General features: G+C 36.7%; 1 protein-coding gene across 9 annotated transcripts in view; it reads right to left on the bottom strand.

Annotated features, from left to right (window-relative positions):
* LOC128148206 (hornerin-like) overlaps nt 1-16,533 on the bottom strand; it is a 59,121-nt gene that overhangs the window by 23,867 nt on the left and 18,721 nt on the right. The window contains exons 17-40 of one of the 9 annotated variants that reach the window (XM_052801746.1): nt 16,190-16,219; nt 15,902-15,937; nt 14,611-14,646; nt 14,233-14,274; nt 13,908-13,937; nt 13,620-13,655; nt 12,329-12,364; nt 11,951-11,992; nt 11,626-11,655; nt 11,338-11,373; nt 10,912-10,953; nt 9,583-9,615; nt 7,742-7,780; nt 7,573-7,614; nt 7,197-7,235; nt 6,807-6,851; nt 6,172-6,201; nt 4,956-4,994; nt 4,263-4,304; nt 4,024-4,065; nt 3,068-3,109; nt 2,510-2,551; nt 155-196; nt 14-52 (exon numbers count right to left, since the gene is read on the bottom strand). In XM_052801746.1, coding sequence (XP_052657706.1) covers nt 14-52; nt 155-196; nt 2,510-2,551; nt 3,068-3,109; nt 4,024-4,065; nt 4,263-4,304; nt 4,956-4,994; nt 6,172-6,201; nt 6,807-6,851; nt 7,197-7,235; nt 7,573-7,614; nt 7,742-7,780; nt 9,583-9,615; nt 10,912-10,953; nt 11,338-11,373; nt 11,626-11,655; nt 11,951-11,992; nt 12,329-12,364; nt 13,620-13,655; nt 13,908-13,937; nt 14,233-14,274; nt 14,611-14,646; nt 15,902-15,937; nt 16,190-16,219 — 912 coding nt within the window. Of the gene's footprint in view, nt 1-13; nt 53-154; nt 197-2,509; nt 2,552-3,067; nt 3,110-4,023; nt 4,066-4,262; nt 4,305-4,955; nt 4,995-6,171; nt 6,202-6,806; nt 6,852-7,196; nt 7,236-7,572; nt 7,615-7,741; nt 7,781-9,582; nt 9,616-10,911; nt 10,957-11,337; nt 11,374-11,625; nt 11,656-11,950; nt 11,993-12,328; nt 12,365-13,619; nt 13,656-13,907; nt 13,938-14,232; nt 14,275-14,610; nt 14,647-15,901; nt 15,938-16,189; nt 16,220-16,533 lie in introns of all 9 variants that reach the window. The other 8 variants (XM_052801750.1, XM_052801748.1, XM_052801749.1 and 5 more) reach the window with 8 other exon arrangements.

The following is a 16,533-nucleotide window of genomic DNA, read 5'->3' on the forward strand; positions in this document are numbered from 1 at the left end:
GAAGAACAACTACCTGTCCATAGGATCCTCCGGGATAGAAGGAAGGCCCTCCCTGTGCAGAAGACAGAATGGGTTACCGGTTTATGTTTGGCTGCTCTTTCAGGGAAGCTTTTAGGTGGAGCTTCTGAATAGGGCATTTTATCTGAATGTTTACCTGGTTACCAGAATATGTGCTGTGTGAAGAACCTGGGGCTCCCTGAAATGAAAACACAGACTAGCTATTTTCTTGCTAAGAGGCATTTAAGTGAGTCTATTTCTGAATTTCTATTCTTTCAAAACAGAGCTTTTAAAAAGGACATTACTGCAATCATTAAAAGAGAACACTGGTTATTTTTGTCACAGATAAGGAAACTTTTAGCAGGCACATTTCTGTTCAGGTTAAAGGAACTGAAAGAAATAGTAACTTTTCATTTTATTCTTTCTAATCTCAGAATCCTATGTCATACCTGGCAGACTCTGTATTGTTATAGATGATCATAACTCTTATCATATATTTTTTAAAATTGCCAGAATACTGAACTTCTAAAGTGTAAATAGGGTTTAGGAGAGCAGATTTTTAATCTCACCACTTAAAGGAGAAGACTATCTACTAGTACATAACATCCATTATTACTGTCACATCCCCTTTATATACAAAATAGACAAAGTATTATTCTATGGTTAGACTGCTTCCTCTGTGACTATTTGTAGACTGAGCTCTTGTCTTTAGATGAAGCTTAGAGAAAAAGTGGAATAATTGCAGCATGAGGAATTTGGGGATCCACATAAGGAAACCCATTGTTTCCTTTGAAACAAGACGGTTTAAATATGTATAGCTTTGACTCTTAATTTATAATCTTTTCCAGGTTTGAAAAGACCTTCATGTAACTCATAGCTTTTAAATTAAGAAGAAAGCTTTTTGCAGGAATTTTCGTCCTGGGCTGAAGAATCTTCAAGGAAGTAGATGACTGTCTCTTTTACATAAGATTTATGCCTGCTGGTTTATTTATACATATACATCTACCTATACCTCGCTTTTTTTATTCAGAAGAACAAACCTGCCTATTATGGCCAATGTGTTTACATGCTAATCTTAGGCACTGCTACTGCCATATATAGAGGATCGACGTAGACAGAAACTGAAAATAAGTCTGGTTTTTAATTCAGTCTATTCCTTTGCAAAGATCGCTGAACTTTATTGTTGGGTGAAGACAAAGATCAAGACTATTGCTACCTAGTTTATCATAAATTAATTCTATCAGCTGATACTATCACAAACTGAAATACAAGTCTCTTGTGTATCAAAGTGGACACATCTGCACTGAAAACTGGTTTTCTAATGTGTCCAATTTAGATGTTTTATTTTCTTCATGTTGAAAATTATTGTTTGATAGCAACTAAATACGTTCTCCTCCCAGCCAAGCTGTGGTGGCTTGCTGTTTAAAACTAAGCCTCTTTTTGCACAAATTTAAGCATGCAAAGAAAAAGGGCCTATTAGAATGAAAAATTCCATAAATATGTCCACCTTTTTCCTTGTGAATGGATTTGCTTATATAGCATTACAATCACATGACAAATAAAAAAGTTTTTCCTCGATGAAGTTTCAATATTAGTTATTTTGATAGACTCGTCTATATTTTAAAACATGTAGGTCATGATTACTGCTTAGCCTTTGTATGAAAGAGGTGGTATTTTACCTGATCAAAATTACTGTTACTGTATGTTAAAGATAATGATAGTTAAGTTCAGAAAGCAGTAATTTCTTTAAACATTTAATTTTTTTAAATAGCGTGCTTTTTTATAGAAATAATAATCTACAATATGATTCTTGTTGAAATTGAAAACTAAAAAAAATTACACCATTCCAATGTGTTTATGTAAATACAGCTTCAATAGAAGCTTCAAAAATAAGTTTTCAGGTAGAATATAGGTGACTTTAAAATCCAAGTTCACCTGGCAAAGCCACGTGAAGCCAGAAGCCTGGTAAAGCTAGTCTATAATGCTTATGTAACTGCATTCCTTGGGCTTTTTCCTGGCACGGAGGTATTGCCTAAGAGAAAAGTTTATCCAGTGCCACTGGTCATGAAATTGCAATGATTCTCTTTATGGGAAAGAATAGTTTAAATATTGATTTAAGAGATTATCTTTTTAATATTTATCAGATTTTGACATTGTAGTCACAATATTTTATTGCACCAGTGAGAAGGACAAGGAACTTAAGCTGGCTGCAATTAAATTGTTACTACAGGGCATATTGACTCTGGTTTTTGAAAACAATGAACAATTAGCACATAACAGTCAACTGACAGAGCATCTGGATTACCAAGCACAGTTACAGAAAGTTAGTGACCAAATGGTAATTACGCAGTTAAAGTGGGACTCATTCTTCCATTTCATTGTATATAATTCTATCCCTACTAAGGAAATTATCAATCATGTTTAGTGTTACCCAAGTGTCCATACTTACTAGGTGATTAATTCAAAATACTCCATTATATACATGAAAGTATAAACTCAGAAAAATAATTACCTGACTATTACCACTGCTCCCATCAGGACAAATGCAACCACCCTATAAATTAAAATAAAGGAAACAATTATTGCTTTGTGGAAGTTTAAAATAAAATCTTATTTCAGACATTAAACTATGTTTAGGGAAGAAAGACTGTGGGACTACAAAGTAGCTGTGACGTTTCCTATACCTAGAACAAATGAGGAGACAGCATAGCTCTATACATTTAACTTTTGCTTTGGAAGTTAGACTGATACTACATCTCTCAGTGCTATGGCTCAACGGCAGATGCGTCCTCAAGAGAGAATTATCTGGGTAGTCAAGAGTACAGAGAATCACCATTGTACTCTCACCAAAAACCATGTGTGAAGTTGAAACAGTGTTAAGAATTGATTTCAGAGCGCCATTTCAGATAAATTTAATCTGAACAGGGTCACTTCATTTACAATTTAATGCATAACATCAGTAATCCCCCCGCAAAACTATGGGACTTAAACTCTGACTCCTGATTTTAATTAGTTTAATTACCATGAAGCTATCTGGACAAGACTACATAAAAATAGAGAAAATCCTGACCTGACTACTTGATCCACCACCGGTTGCAATAAATGATCCACCCTGTGAAGAAACCAATTATTTTTTATAGAAGCATTTTATCAGAATCTAACACGTATAAAATTATGTAGTGAGAAGTAAGGTGACAAACTCTTTGTACCCTTTCCCTGCACCAACAAACATTATCTGTTCAGAACTTTCTGTATGAATCATTGTGAAACATAAATTTGGATGAAACTTAATTAGTGTCTGGATACAATACACAGGGAATGGGTATCAAGAAAACTAATTAAGAAAACTGTTACTTTCTGGAACTCAGAGATCTGACTGTACTGTTGAATTAGACTTCAAACTTTCTGAGACAGAGGACTATGCTAGTGTTACATCTACATAATGCTGGACACAGCAGGATTCCAGATCTCTGGAAAGCTGATGGATACCAATACAGTACAAAACATTACAAAAAATAGAGTCAGGTGCCACTCTGGATCAGTTAGATTTCACATAATTCTATAACATATACAGTGCTGCAGCAGTACGTAAGTCTACAGAATATGAAAGTTGGACCTGCTTTTGTAACAGAAGTACATAATCACTAAGATGTACCTTATTACCAAATTCTAAATGAAACAGAATTATGTATCTGGCCATTACCATCACTAGAGCAGGACTGTTTCTAAAAAAAGATTCTAAAACTATTTCTTTTGTGTTTTGCAAACAACTTTTACAAAATATTATGTAAACACCTGCAATACTTACCTGCTTAGTAGAGTGAAGGAACAGTGGAAACAGTATATTCTGGGCCCATTATCATTATTTACAAGTGTGCAAAATTATAACATTATAAGGAAAATGCTGCCAAATCAAAATAGCATCCTTCAGCACAGATAAATTAGTGGAACTAATTTCAGAAATGAAATATAATTTATCAGAAAGCTCCTTGTAATGAGGTCATGCAGTAGACACTATGTTATTACCTGGAGGTTGGTGTAGCTGCTATTTGAAGTAGAAGACTCATTCTGTGAAGAAACAAGAAATGACTCATTTTTCTGTAAGGGTAATAAATTAAAATACATAGTTCTATTGGGAAAGAACTACCTAACTCTGAACAGAATACTCTGTTGTGGAAACTAGATCCTTCTTCTTCTTTTTGTAGGTAATCACCAAGGAGCTGTAATACCAGCAGTAGTTCAGAAAAGTGACAAGAGGGGTTTACCTGTACATCAGTGTCTCTTCTGCTCAAAACATGTGATGTATCCTGTAAAAAACAAAGACATTTACTTGTAGGAGATGAAAACTCTGTGATCAGTGACAGGCCTTCTTTTTTTCCATATTGTTTATTCATAACAACTCCAGACCCTTTAATGCATACATTGAGTAGGCATTACAAAATAAAAGGTTATTTGCACATAATTTTTGTAGCCTACTGCTGAAGCTGACTTGAAGCTATACGATACGCCTATCTGTATCTCCTCTACAACATGCTGAATACAATAAATTACCAAACATTATTCTTTCTTACCTCATTCTTCTATCCTACTTCAGCTAAAATTTTAGCTGTCCTCTGTTTGTATGGCACATTTAATTTTATCTTTAGCTTGAACAAACTTTGTATGTGCTTCCTGAAGAACAGGAATTTGAGCTGCCCTATACATCACAGCAGGATTTTCATGTCTTGTTTTCATACATATATATATATATATATATACACACACTTCCTTGAAAGTAAGTTCACCCAAAGAGCAAATAGCCAAGCTATTTTATTTTACTTTTTCCTTAAATAACAGAATATTAATTAGGACAAACATGATTAGGGAAAAATTAGGCATAATTGGGAAAAATTATATATAGTTAGGGCAAAAATCCTACAAGCAGTAAAAAAAGGAAAGAAAAAAAAAAAGTTACTTACTCGGGCAACAACAACTTTCTTTTTTCCACAACCAGAACTCTGTAAAGGAGCCAGAAGCCAGTTATTACTTTACAGATGCAGCCATCCACACAAAATACTTTCAGCAAAAATTTACCTAAACTTGTCAAGGTGGCATATTTTGGGGCAGGAAAATGTCCAGAGCTATCTTTTTGCTATTAGTAAGAGTTTTAAAAAGCATAGCCTTCGTCTGTTTTTACCTTATCACTCCTTCATCAGAAGTTCCTGCCTAGCAGAGTCTTCCTCAGCTTAGCCACTGTGGTTTAGAGAACAATCTGTATAATGAATTTTGGGGTTGGTTTTTTTTTTTGAACATTCACCACCGTTCTTTGTGAGAGTGTTTAGAAGCAAACTCTTTTACAATGAAGTCCAGCAATATGCACTGGATAGGGAAAACCAAGGGAATAACAGCATCTTTTGTGAACAAAGGAGGAAGCAATGAAGGATTTCTTTTGTAGAACCTTTTGCATTAAACCTAATGCAATGCATTCAAGGTAAATATAAGCAAAACCAAAAGATGTTTTCAGAAGGCCTCCTTACTTCCTAATATACATGCTTGGTGCAGTACTAAAGTACTAGAGAGGAAAAATAGGGAAAATAACGAAGCAGTAAAGTATATGGCTGACAACTGAAGAAAAGGCAAGTAACTCTAGATGGCAGTAAAACAAAAGGAGGCTGTAACAGATGGAAAAAGCTTTTCTATGAACAGAAAGAAGTATGGAAAAATGTCATTCATTTACACAACAGTGTATTTGCTTTGTCACAATCTATCCATGTTAATCACAGTTTCTGCTTGTAGGACAGATGGAAAGTCTTGACAGAGTATTACCAAGGGATAAATGTTACTTTACAATACTAGCATGTAACTGGAAAAAGCTTGAGGTGGCTACATGCCAAGTACACAGATGGTTAATTCCCAAATAACTATCCAGTCAAAGTGCATATACTGCAAAAAAACCTGTGTTGATATATATTCTTAGAAGTATTGTGCAGTTTTAAATAATTATGCAACAGTCTTAAGAACAGCTAGAGGTATTGAGTACAGAGAAATATAACATCAAAGACCTTTTTGAAGGGTATTGTAAAGCAATCATACACTACAATTATAGGCCCACAGGTCTAATGTAAAAGTGTTCAGTCACTAACACTGTCATTAACCATAAGAATTTGAATACTGCAGAAGAAAAAAAGCACTTACCTGACCATTGGCACTATAGGTAGTGTCATTCTGGAAAAGAATAAATTATTTCCTTCTTTAAGAATTATTTAAATACAGTAAGCTTACAGAAACCTGATTCTTTCTGATACTGCACACAGACATAACAAAAATAATTTGTTGCTCACATCCTCCACAGCATTGCTTAAATTAGTTTGAAATCTGACCATTCCAGTCTGAAAAACATTTTAATAGCAACTTCAGATTGGTAGAAATGTAACATGAAAAGCAGTGGAATATCTGCCACTGTATCTCTCTTCTTTCATTCATTGTATGTATTTAAAGCTTGTCTATGGGATTTTCTTTTTTTTGGAAGATTACTGTAAAATGTATCCTTAGATTTTAGGCAAAATCTTCTGTTACTGCAAAGCCACTAAAATATTTTTTTCCATATTTCATTTCATCAAGTTAAATGCATTTAAAAGCGCAAAACATATCTGTAAACACTTACATGACAATTTTCAGTAAGAAAACCTGCAGTTACTGAAACAGCTATTAGTGTGGGAACTCAACATTCTTTCTGAATCATTCTGCTCACAAGACTGCATCTAGCAGTGCAATATTTTCCCATCTACATGAAAAATATGATGAAAATATATTAGAGAAAGCATACTCACATCATCACAGGCGTTGGGATTATCATCTGAGGAATATTGTGAATCCTAGAAGGATATCAGATACCAGTTATTTCCTCACAAAAATGGATTGTTAAAAATACACTTTGATGTTGTACTCTGCAAGACAGAATTGAGGCTCATGCAAAGAAAAATCTGAGTTACATTAAAGTAGGACCTTTATAAGGAAAATAAGGAGTGAAATACATGGCTGCAATAATTGCTTACAGGGAATGTTCTGTTCTTCAGTAAAGAAAAAAAAAACAAACCCAATCCAAAACAAAAAGAGCACAGAAACTATTATGTTTTTTACATCTCTGAGAAAGATGATGCAGGGACTAAAAAGATTAGTATGAAATAATATACAACTAGGAGAAAGAAAGAGCTAGTTACCTGACTATCATAATAGTTGTCTGAGGAGGACGATCCACCCTTTAAAACAAACAAACAAAGAGAAAATCAGAACATAGAAAACCTGATTTTGAGCAGAGGCTAAAGCTTGTATGAAGTGACGTACAAGTAGGGAAATAGAGCATTACTTACTTGGCCACCACCATAGTTTTGTGAGAAGGATCCACCCAATAAAACAAACAAATATAAACCCTACTTCAGAAGAAACTGTGATTTTTTTTTTTTTTTTGTGGAGGCTGTAAAGCTGGAATAAACAATTGCCTGGGATTCCTTTGAATAAGTACAACTTCCTAGATATCTAGACGACTTATCAGATATGATAAAAATTCTTACCAGGAAAAAATCAAGGTCTACCTACCTGGTTGCCACCATAATTTTGTGAGGATGATGATGCACTCTGCTAACAACAACAACAAAAAATAATTTAGAATTAATATTACAACATTGCAGATTGGATATTGATCGGCCATCATGGACCTTGTCTGAAGGAAAACCTCAGTGGGAAGAAATAATAATCTAGTACTTACTTGGCTACCACCATAGTTTTGTAAGGAGTATGATCCACCCTGTGAAAACAAAACAGTTATAATGCTGGAGAGCTGAATTTGATCAGAATCCACAGAGCTAGCTTTATTAGGTTGCCAAGTTCTTCCTATGTCAGCAGAATTTCAGGGCTGGTAAAAAGTATGTTTGAAGAGAATGAGTTACAGGCTGGAGCTCGGGAGACTCTGCAAGAGTCTATACCCTCATGAGCAAGAAAACTATGCTCTGGATTAGAACTGCTTAAAAAGTTTTTACCAATGGATAATAAAGAGCTACCTACCTGACCACCCTGTGATCCATCCTCTAAATTAGACAAAAATTATGCATGCTTTAGACACTTACTGTTTGGCTATGGATTATTTTAATGAAAGCTACGATACTTGCTTAGGAGGAGTAAGGAGCAGAGGCAGATACGCAATATAGATATGTTTTCTAATGTAGTAAGCATAGATTGCCAATAGTCCAAAGGTAAATACTAGATGAGACATATGTCAAGGAACCACAAACATTTATCTTTAAGTAATGCCTAGTACACAGATGTTTCATTCTGAATGGTCTCTAGAGAATGTATCTTTTCTTCTTTTGTAGAAAACCTAATTTATACAAATGGAAGGAAAAATTCCCCTGGCAGCATTATTACACAGAAAGCCATGAGCTGTGAGATACAGTGGCCTTGAGGAAAAGGTTTTAAATAAAACACTCAGTATGCTTCAACATGCCCTTTTCAGAAGAGGAATGTAACTCCTTCAAGTGAAGTCAGAAAAGACATTTGTAGAAGTATTAGTGTCAAAACTGCATAAGAACAGTGAAATCCTGAGCTATTGAAGTGATTGGGGTATTTGCCATTCACTAAAACAGGGCTGAGACTTCATCCAGAAAAGACAAAGGAAAATGAAATGAAAAGTATTATCTTTCAATGTTCTAGCAGTTTTTAGTACAAAATTTAAGTGTTTCCTTTAGTCTTAGAAACAAATAACTCCTCTTTATAAAAAAAACTAGAAAAGCTATTATAAAATAGTATAATTTATACCTATATCATATATTATTCTTTCAAGTTACAATAATATATTACATACAGCATATTGTATATACTATACCACATTATAATAATATATTATAGCAACACCTATGTTGTTGTATATTTATAAATATAGTATATATTTATATCGCTAAAATATGGTATTTGTTAATACAATGAATCTATCCAATTTTTCTATTTCTTGTGAAAAATCAGTAATAATCAAGAGAAGTATCACAAATTAAAACCCAGATCATCTATTGCTGTTTTCTTAGTAATTTTTAACATTTACAGAGATTGTTTCTTTAAACATAGCAGAAACCTTTTAGGATAGTGGTTTTTAGCGTTCCAACACTGAAACTTGTAACAAATACACATGTAGCTATCTGTACTTCACTGCACAAACTGAATGAATTGTTAAGCTAATCTCTTTCTGGAACCTCAAATGGCAGTCCTAAAATATTTGCTGACTTTTGATGGGAAAAGTCTGCAGAGAGGCTGGTGAGCCCCAGCCCTGATTTAAGTAGTGCCAGTTGAGCAACTCTGCAGCAGATTAGTTCTTTCCAGAATCTGGCCTTAATATCCTATAGAGCTAGACATTTCACAGACATAATGCTAGGAAAAAGGGGGGAAAAATACCCCAAGCCCCTGTAATGCTCCTGTGTATAGGAAGGCAGTGAGTTCTAATCTCGTCATTGGTAAGATTACATGGATTTGCATTCTATCAATCTGAAGTTGGTACTAATTAAGTTAGTGGCAAAACTAATTTTGGATGCATCTTAAAATCAGAGGAGGAATGCCATTTACCTGGTGGCAGGGATTGCTATCATATGAAATACCCTGTTAAAAAAACAAACAAACCAAAAGGTAAATGCCCAAATTTTAATTTTCTTGCAAAGTAATTAGCTTTCTTAAAATTTCTTATGTGAGAATTAATGTAACAAAACTCAACATAAAATATTACAGAGGATGAGTTGAATTTTATTTAACCCTTTAAGTCTGTGACTTTACCCTCTGTCACTCCCATACCCACATACTCACAAACACCAATACACATGCACACAGATGATCAAAGCAGTACTACTTGTGTGCCACATGGAAAGTGAGGTAGGCTGGCAACTGATGTCTCTCTGTATCATCATAGTTCCTCTTGATTGGTAAAGATGAACTGGATTTTTTTTTTTGGACAGTCCTTTTAGGAATCAACAGTTACTGTTGTGTGACCATCTACCTCAGAATCTTGCTAGATTCATCCATCATAGATCTTAGGCAAGGCTGCTGCCCAATGCCTTTCATTTTCCTGTTTTGGGTATATTTTGGCTACAGCCAGCCTTCCTGTTGGGATAACAGGATGAGAAACAGTACACACAATGAGTTCTACCCTGGTTGTCACCCTCCCATTATTAGAGCACAGGTGTTCTGTTGATAAATCAGCCTGTGACACAGCTTTCATGGAAATAACACATTCTTCAGTGTTTATCAGTTTCATTGCTGTTAACTGTGTCCTTGTACTGCTTCTTATGATGTTTTTGCGTGCATTTCCATTCATACTTAACTCATACCAATCCTAATATTTCTGCTAAATACTTCTGCTAAAAAATTCTGTATTTATACTTCTCTTTCATTCTTGTTGCTTTCCCCAATATATTTATTTGAACATAGGTTTACTATCATAGCCTCATCCATGATACTGTCACCTGGGATCTCATCATTGAAGACACAGTCTTTACATCATTGTAGGCATACAGAAGTTGAAATGGAACCAGGATGAAAACTACTAATCTAATTCTTATTCCACAGGAACCACTCTCTGATCCTATCACTTTCTATAGGAATTAAATGGAGCAGCATATGAAAATCATTCCCAGGCAAAGGTTTTATCTGTTTACTGAGTAGAGAGATGAATCACTACTTGACTGTCTTCTGTGTGTAACACTAGATGGGAGAAGCCACTTCATTTTGGTTACAATGACCAACAATATCAGCCTTTTTTGATCTCTGTGCTAGATAATTCCATGTAACAATGAAAACAAGAGATTCCAACCAACAAACATTATATAACTTACTGAAAAATATGTTACTACTACAAAGAAAGCTGGGTCTAGTTTTCAAATACTTTGGAGAAAGAAGACTTACTTGTCCACAACCACTCCTGCCACCTGAAGAAGGATATCCACCCTGCTGGGAAAAAAAAAGACCAGCTCAGTAATCCAAATATTCCTTTTCTCCATTTCAAATACAGAAATAAATTTTAAAGGGCTTTAGCTGCCTGAGTGTTTAAACGTAGAAGACCAGCTACATCCTACTATGAATTTTATTCTGAAGTATTGGGTATGTTGAATATTATAGTGTATCAAAAAGCTGACACCTACATGCACTGCTTCGTATGTGGGAAAGAGCTGCTTCAATGAGCCTATTGTTCCCAGACCCACACGAAAAAAACTGAAAAATACTTACTTCTAATGAGAAGTTACTATACTATTTCAAGAAACCATACAATTCTCAATACATATATGGGAACATCACACACAGGTTGTATACTGGCCGGTGACTGATGCTTACCTGGCCATAGGAAGTGCCACCTTGAGGCTGGTATCCCTGTAAGAAAGGCAAGAACTCGTTTGTAAATAAAGCTGTAGTCTTAGCACAGCTGCAACTGAAAAGCCCATTTCCACTAACAGTTCCTCTGTACTATGTTCTTTTTCCTTCACGGTAATTCAGTGGTATGAACCAAAATCAAGGACCACTCAGCAACACCAAGAAGGGAAAAAACCCAACCAAACCTCAAAGTCCATTTACAAGGCAGGCTCCAACAGAAAAGCTCAATACATTTCAGCAAAAAAGTCTCACCTGGCCATAGGACTGACTGCTTGGGGAACCCTTTAAAAAAAAGAGAGAGATAATTGCCATCTTGACAAGGAGGCTTTTATAAAGAGCATAACATTTATGGCAATAGAGCTGCACAAGGGTTTCCCAAAAAGGCTCCTCCTGAGGCAAAGGAGACAGAGCAGTACACTAGCATCTGTGCAGCAGATTGTCCTATTCTCAGCAGAAGCCATGAATCAAATCGAGACACAGACTACCAAAGGAAACATCACTCTCAAAAATCTGCCAGTTGTGCGGGCTCTCAGAGAGATCGGTGAAGCACTTCCTACAGAATATCCAATTTGCTTACCTGGCCATAAGAACTGCTGCTGCCCGAGTAACTTGGCCCAGCCTAAGACAAGGACACCATTTGGTTACTTCCCTTTTGTAAGGGATCCAGCCTGCATTAGGAAAAGCGAGGAACTACATCCTAAAGCTATGCAGGGCAGTATCAAGAGCCCCGGCTTCCTCCTGGTCCTCACAATGATGCCAAGTGCAATGATTTCACATGCTTGGATTCCAGATAAATAAGTAGCACGTGGATTAATTTAGAGTGCAAGAATACACACTTTCAGACAAAATGGCCTTTGAAGTTCAAATTCTGAGTGATCGCTAAGTGCTTTTGCAGTGCCGTGGCACTCCACTTTCTCAAATGCTGTATTCTGACTGGTGACTGGCTGATGCTTACCTGGCCATAGGAACTGCCACCTTGAAGCTGGTAGCCCTGTAAGAAAGGAATTATTGATTCATAATTATTGTATTTGTGAAGCAGATGCCTCTGTCATGTCTGTTTCTTTGGGGGGGGGGGGGGGGGGGGGGAAATCCCAGTGTAGGACAGAGAATGTAGAGACTCTGCTGCTTAACTAGAATTATTTTGATATTTCTTATTCTGGATGAATATCTGATCACACTGTGTTTATTAAATGACAATCATAGAGTAGTTTTACATCTGTCTCAGATGAGACTCTAGTCTTATGAAGGTTTTCCAGTACATTGAAGGGACGCAACATTTTCTTACTATGTTTCTTTTGCCTGCTGTTCCTTAGATACTGGGCTTAGATGGCTAACGATAGGTGAATACTGATTTCCTATATTTGTATTTTGGTGGGCCTCAGTTGCACAATTCCATTCTTCTGAGGGAAAATAAAGGTGAAAAATAATTTTAAAAAATTAAGAAAGAATCCTAGGAAAAAAAATACGGACTCATAAAATGGAAACAAAACAATGCAATTAAGAGTAGCAGGTCAAATGGATTAGTCAAGGATGCAACTACCTTTTGAAAAAACCTTCATTAATATAAAGTTACTGTGGGTAACTATAAGCTGCTGATGCAATCTGCATTCAATATAATGTCAAAAAAGAGCAGGTGTTTCATGTACATGCAGACCTGTGCCACAGCTGTCTGGGAGAGTTATGAAGACAGGGATTACCAAACAGGATTTGAACTATCTTGCCTATTTCTGCTATCTGACACAAAGATCCTGCCAAAATTCATAGCTATCTTAGGGCTGCTTCAATTCACATAAAAACTGTAAAGGGAGGTAAGCATTTATCAGCTACAGGCTCTAAGACCAACTCTTCCTGCAGCTGAGGACCTGACCCAATGTTCGGTAGCTCCTCCTCACCGTTTCTCTGTACTGAGACCAAAGGAGACAGTGAAGAACTGACTATAAATTTGTCTTGTACCATGTAAATCAGCTGGAACAGGAAGAGCACCAAACAGACTATTTCTACCATAAATTTTAAAGTTCCAACCACATGGAAAAGATCACATAGCAATGGGAACCCATGTTTCCTGCAGATATCCATTAAAAACACAACTGTCAATATCACAACAAAAGTTTTGAAATTAATTCAGAGATTTTTTTTTTTTAATAATGCAATATAAATTGAAAAAAAAAGATTTTTTGAAATCTGCTACCCTTTGCAGTGCCACGGCACTCCACCTTCTCAAATGCTGTATAGTGACTGATGCTTACCTGGCCATAGGAAGTGCCACCTTGAGGCTGGTATCCCTGTAAGAAAGGCAAGAACTCGTTTGTAAATAAAGCTGTAGTCTTAGCACAGCTGCAACTGAAAAGCCCATTTCCACTAACAGTTCCTCTGTACTATGTTCTTTTTCCTTCACGGTAATTCAGTGGTATGAACCAAAATCAAGGACCACTCAGCAACACCAAGAAGGGAAAAAACCCAACCAAACCTCAAAGTCCATTTACAAGGCAGGCTCCAACAGAAAAGCTCAATACATTTCAGCAAAAAAGTCTCACCTGGCCATAGGACTGACTGCTTGGGGAACCCTTTAAAAAAAAGAGAGAGATAATTGCCATCTTGACAAGGAGGCTTTTATAAAGAGCATAACATTTATGGCAATAGAGCTGCACAAGGGTTTCCCAAAAAGGCTCCTCCTGAGGCAAAGGAGACAGAGCAGTACACTAGCATCTGTGCAGCAGATTGTCCTATTCTCAGCAGAAGCCATGAATCAAATCGAGACACAGACTACCAAAGGAAACATCACTCTCAAAAATCTGCCAGTTGTGCGGGCTCTCAGAGAGATCGGTGAAGCACTTCCTACAGAATATCCAATTTGCTTACCTGGCCATAAGAACTGCTGCTGCCCGAGTAACTTGGCCCAGCCTAAGACAAGGACACCATTTGGTTACTTCCCTTTTGTAAGGGATCCAGCCTGCATTAGGAAAAGCGAGGAACTACATCCTAAAGCTATGCAGGGCAGTATCAAGAGCCCCGGCTTCCTCCTGGTCCTCACAATGATGCCAAGTGCAATGATTTCACATGCTTGGATTCCAGATAAATAAGTAGCACGTGGATTAATTTAGAGTGCAAGAATACACACTTTCAGACAAAATGGCCTTTGAAGTTCAAATTCTGAGTGATCGCTAAGTGCTTTTGCAGTGCCGTGGCACTCCACTTTCTCAAATGCTGTATTCTGACTGGTGACTGGCTGATGCTTACCTGGCCATAGGAACTGCCACCTTGAAGCTGGTAGCCCTGTAAGAAAGGAATTATTGATTCATAATTATTGTATTTGTGAAGCAGATGCCTCTGTCATGTCTGTTTCTTTGGGGGGGGGGGGGGGGGGGGGGAAATCCCAGTGTAGGACAGAGAATGTAGAGACTCTGCTGCTTAACTAGAATTATTTTGATATTTCTTATTCTGGATGAATATCTGATCACACTGTGTTTATTAAATGACAATCATAGAGTAGTTTTACATCTGTCTCAGATGAGACTCTAGTCTTATGAAGGTTTTCCAGTACATTGAAGGGACGCAACATTTTCTTACTATGTTTCTTTTGCCTGCTGTTCCTTAGATACTGGGCTTAGATGGCTAACGATAGGTGAATACTGATTTCCTATATTTGTATTTTGGTGGGCCTCAGTTGCACAATTCCATTCTTCTGAGGGAAAATAAAGGTGAAAAATAATTTTAAAAAATTAAGAAAGAATCCTAGGAAAAAAAATACGGACTCATAAAATGGAAACAAAACAATGCAATTAAGAGTAGCAGGTCAAATGGATTAGTCAAGGATGCAACTACCTTTTGAAAAAACCTTCATTAATATAAAGTTACTGTGGGTAACTATAAGCTGCTGATGCAATCTGCATTCAATATAATGTCAAAAAAGAGCAGGTGTTTCATGTACATGCAGACCTGTGCCACAGCTGTCTGGGAGAGTTATGAAGACAGGGATTACCAAACAGGATTTGAACTATCTTGCCTATTTCTGCTATCTGACACAAAGATCCTGCCAAAATTCATAGCTATCTTAGGGCTGCTTCAATTCACATAAAAACTGTAAAGGGAGGTAAGCATTTATCAGCTACAGGCTCTAAGACCAACTCTTCCTGCAGCTGAGGACCTGACCCAATGTTCGGTAGCTCCTCCTCACCGTTTCTCTGTACTGAGACCAAAGGAGACAGTGAAGAACTGACTATAAATTTGTCTTGTACCATGTAAATCAGCTGGAACAGGAAGAGCACCAAACAGACTATTTCTACCATAAATTTTAAAGTTCCAACCACATGGAAAAGATCACATAGCAATGGGAACCCATGTTTCCTGCAGATATCCATTAAAAACACAACTGTCAATATCACAACAAAAGTTTTGAAATTAATTCAGAGATTTTTTTTTTTTAATAATGCAATATAAATTGAAAAAAAAAGATTTTTTGAAATCTGCTACCCTTTGCAGTGCCACGGCACTCCACCTTCTCAAATGCTGTATAGTGACTGATGCTTACCTGGCCATAGGAAGTGCCACCTTGAGGCTGGTATCCCTGTAAGAAAGGCAAGAACTCGTTTGTAAATAAAGCTGTAGTCTTAGCACAGCTGCAACTGAAAAGCCCATTTCCACTAACAGTTCCTCTGTACTATGTTCTTTTTCCTTCACGGTAATTCAGTGGTATGAACCAAAATCAAGGACCACTCAGCAACACCAAGAAGGGAAAAAACCCAACCAAACCTCAAAGTCCATTTACAAGGCAGGCTCCAACAGAAAAGCTCAATACATTTCAGCAAAAAAGTCTCACCTGGCCATAGGACTGACTGCTTGGGGAACCCTTTAAAAAAAAGAGAGAGATAATTGCCATCTTGACAAGGAGGCTTTTATAAAGAGCATAACATTTATGGCAATAGAGCTGCACAAGGGTTTCCCAAAAAGGCTCCTCCTGAGGCAAAGGAGACAGAGCAGTACACTAGCGTCTGTGCAGCAGATTGTCCTATTCTCAGCAGAAGCCATGAATCAAATCGAGACACAGACTGCCAACCTTGTGCATGTTGAGTATTTGTGATGTTGAGTATTGGCCTCGCTTTGACCACAATCCCTAGAAGTCATAGCTCCCGTTTTGAAACATTTTCCTGGTTGCATGTAGTG

The sequence above is a fragment of the Harpia harpyja genome, chromosome 11, assembly GCF_026419915.1.
Source record: "Harpia harpyja isolate bHarHar1 chromosome 11, bHarHar1 primary haplotype, whole genome shotgun sequence".
NCBI classification, from domain to species: Eukaryota; Metazoa; Chordata; class Aves; order Accipitriformes; family Accipitridae; genus Harpia; species Harpia harpyja.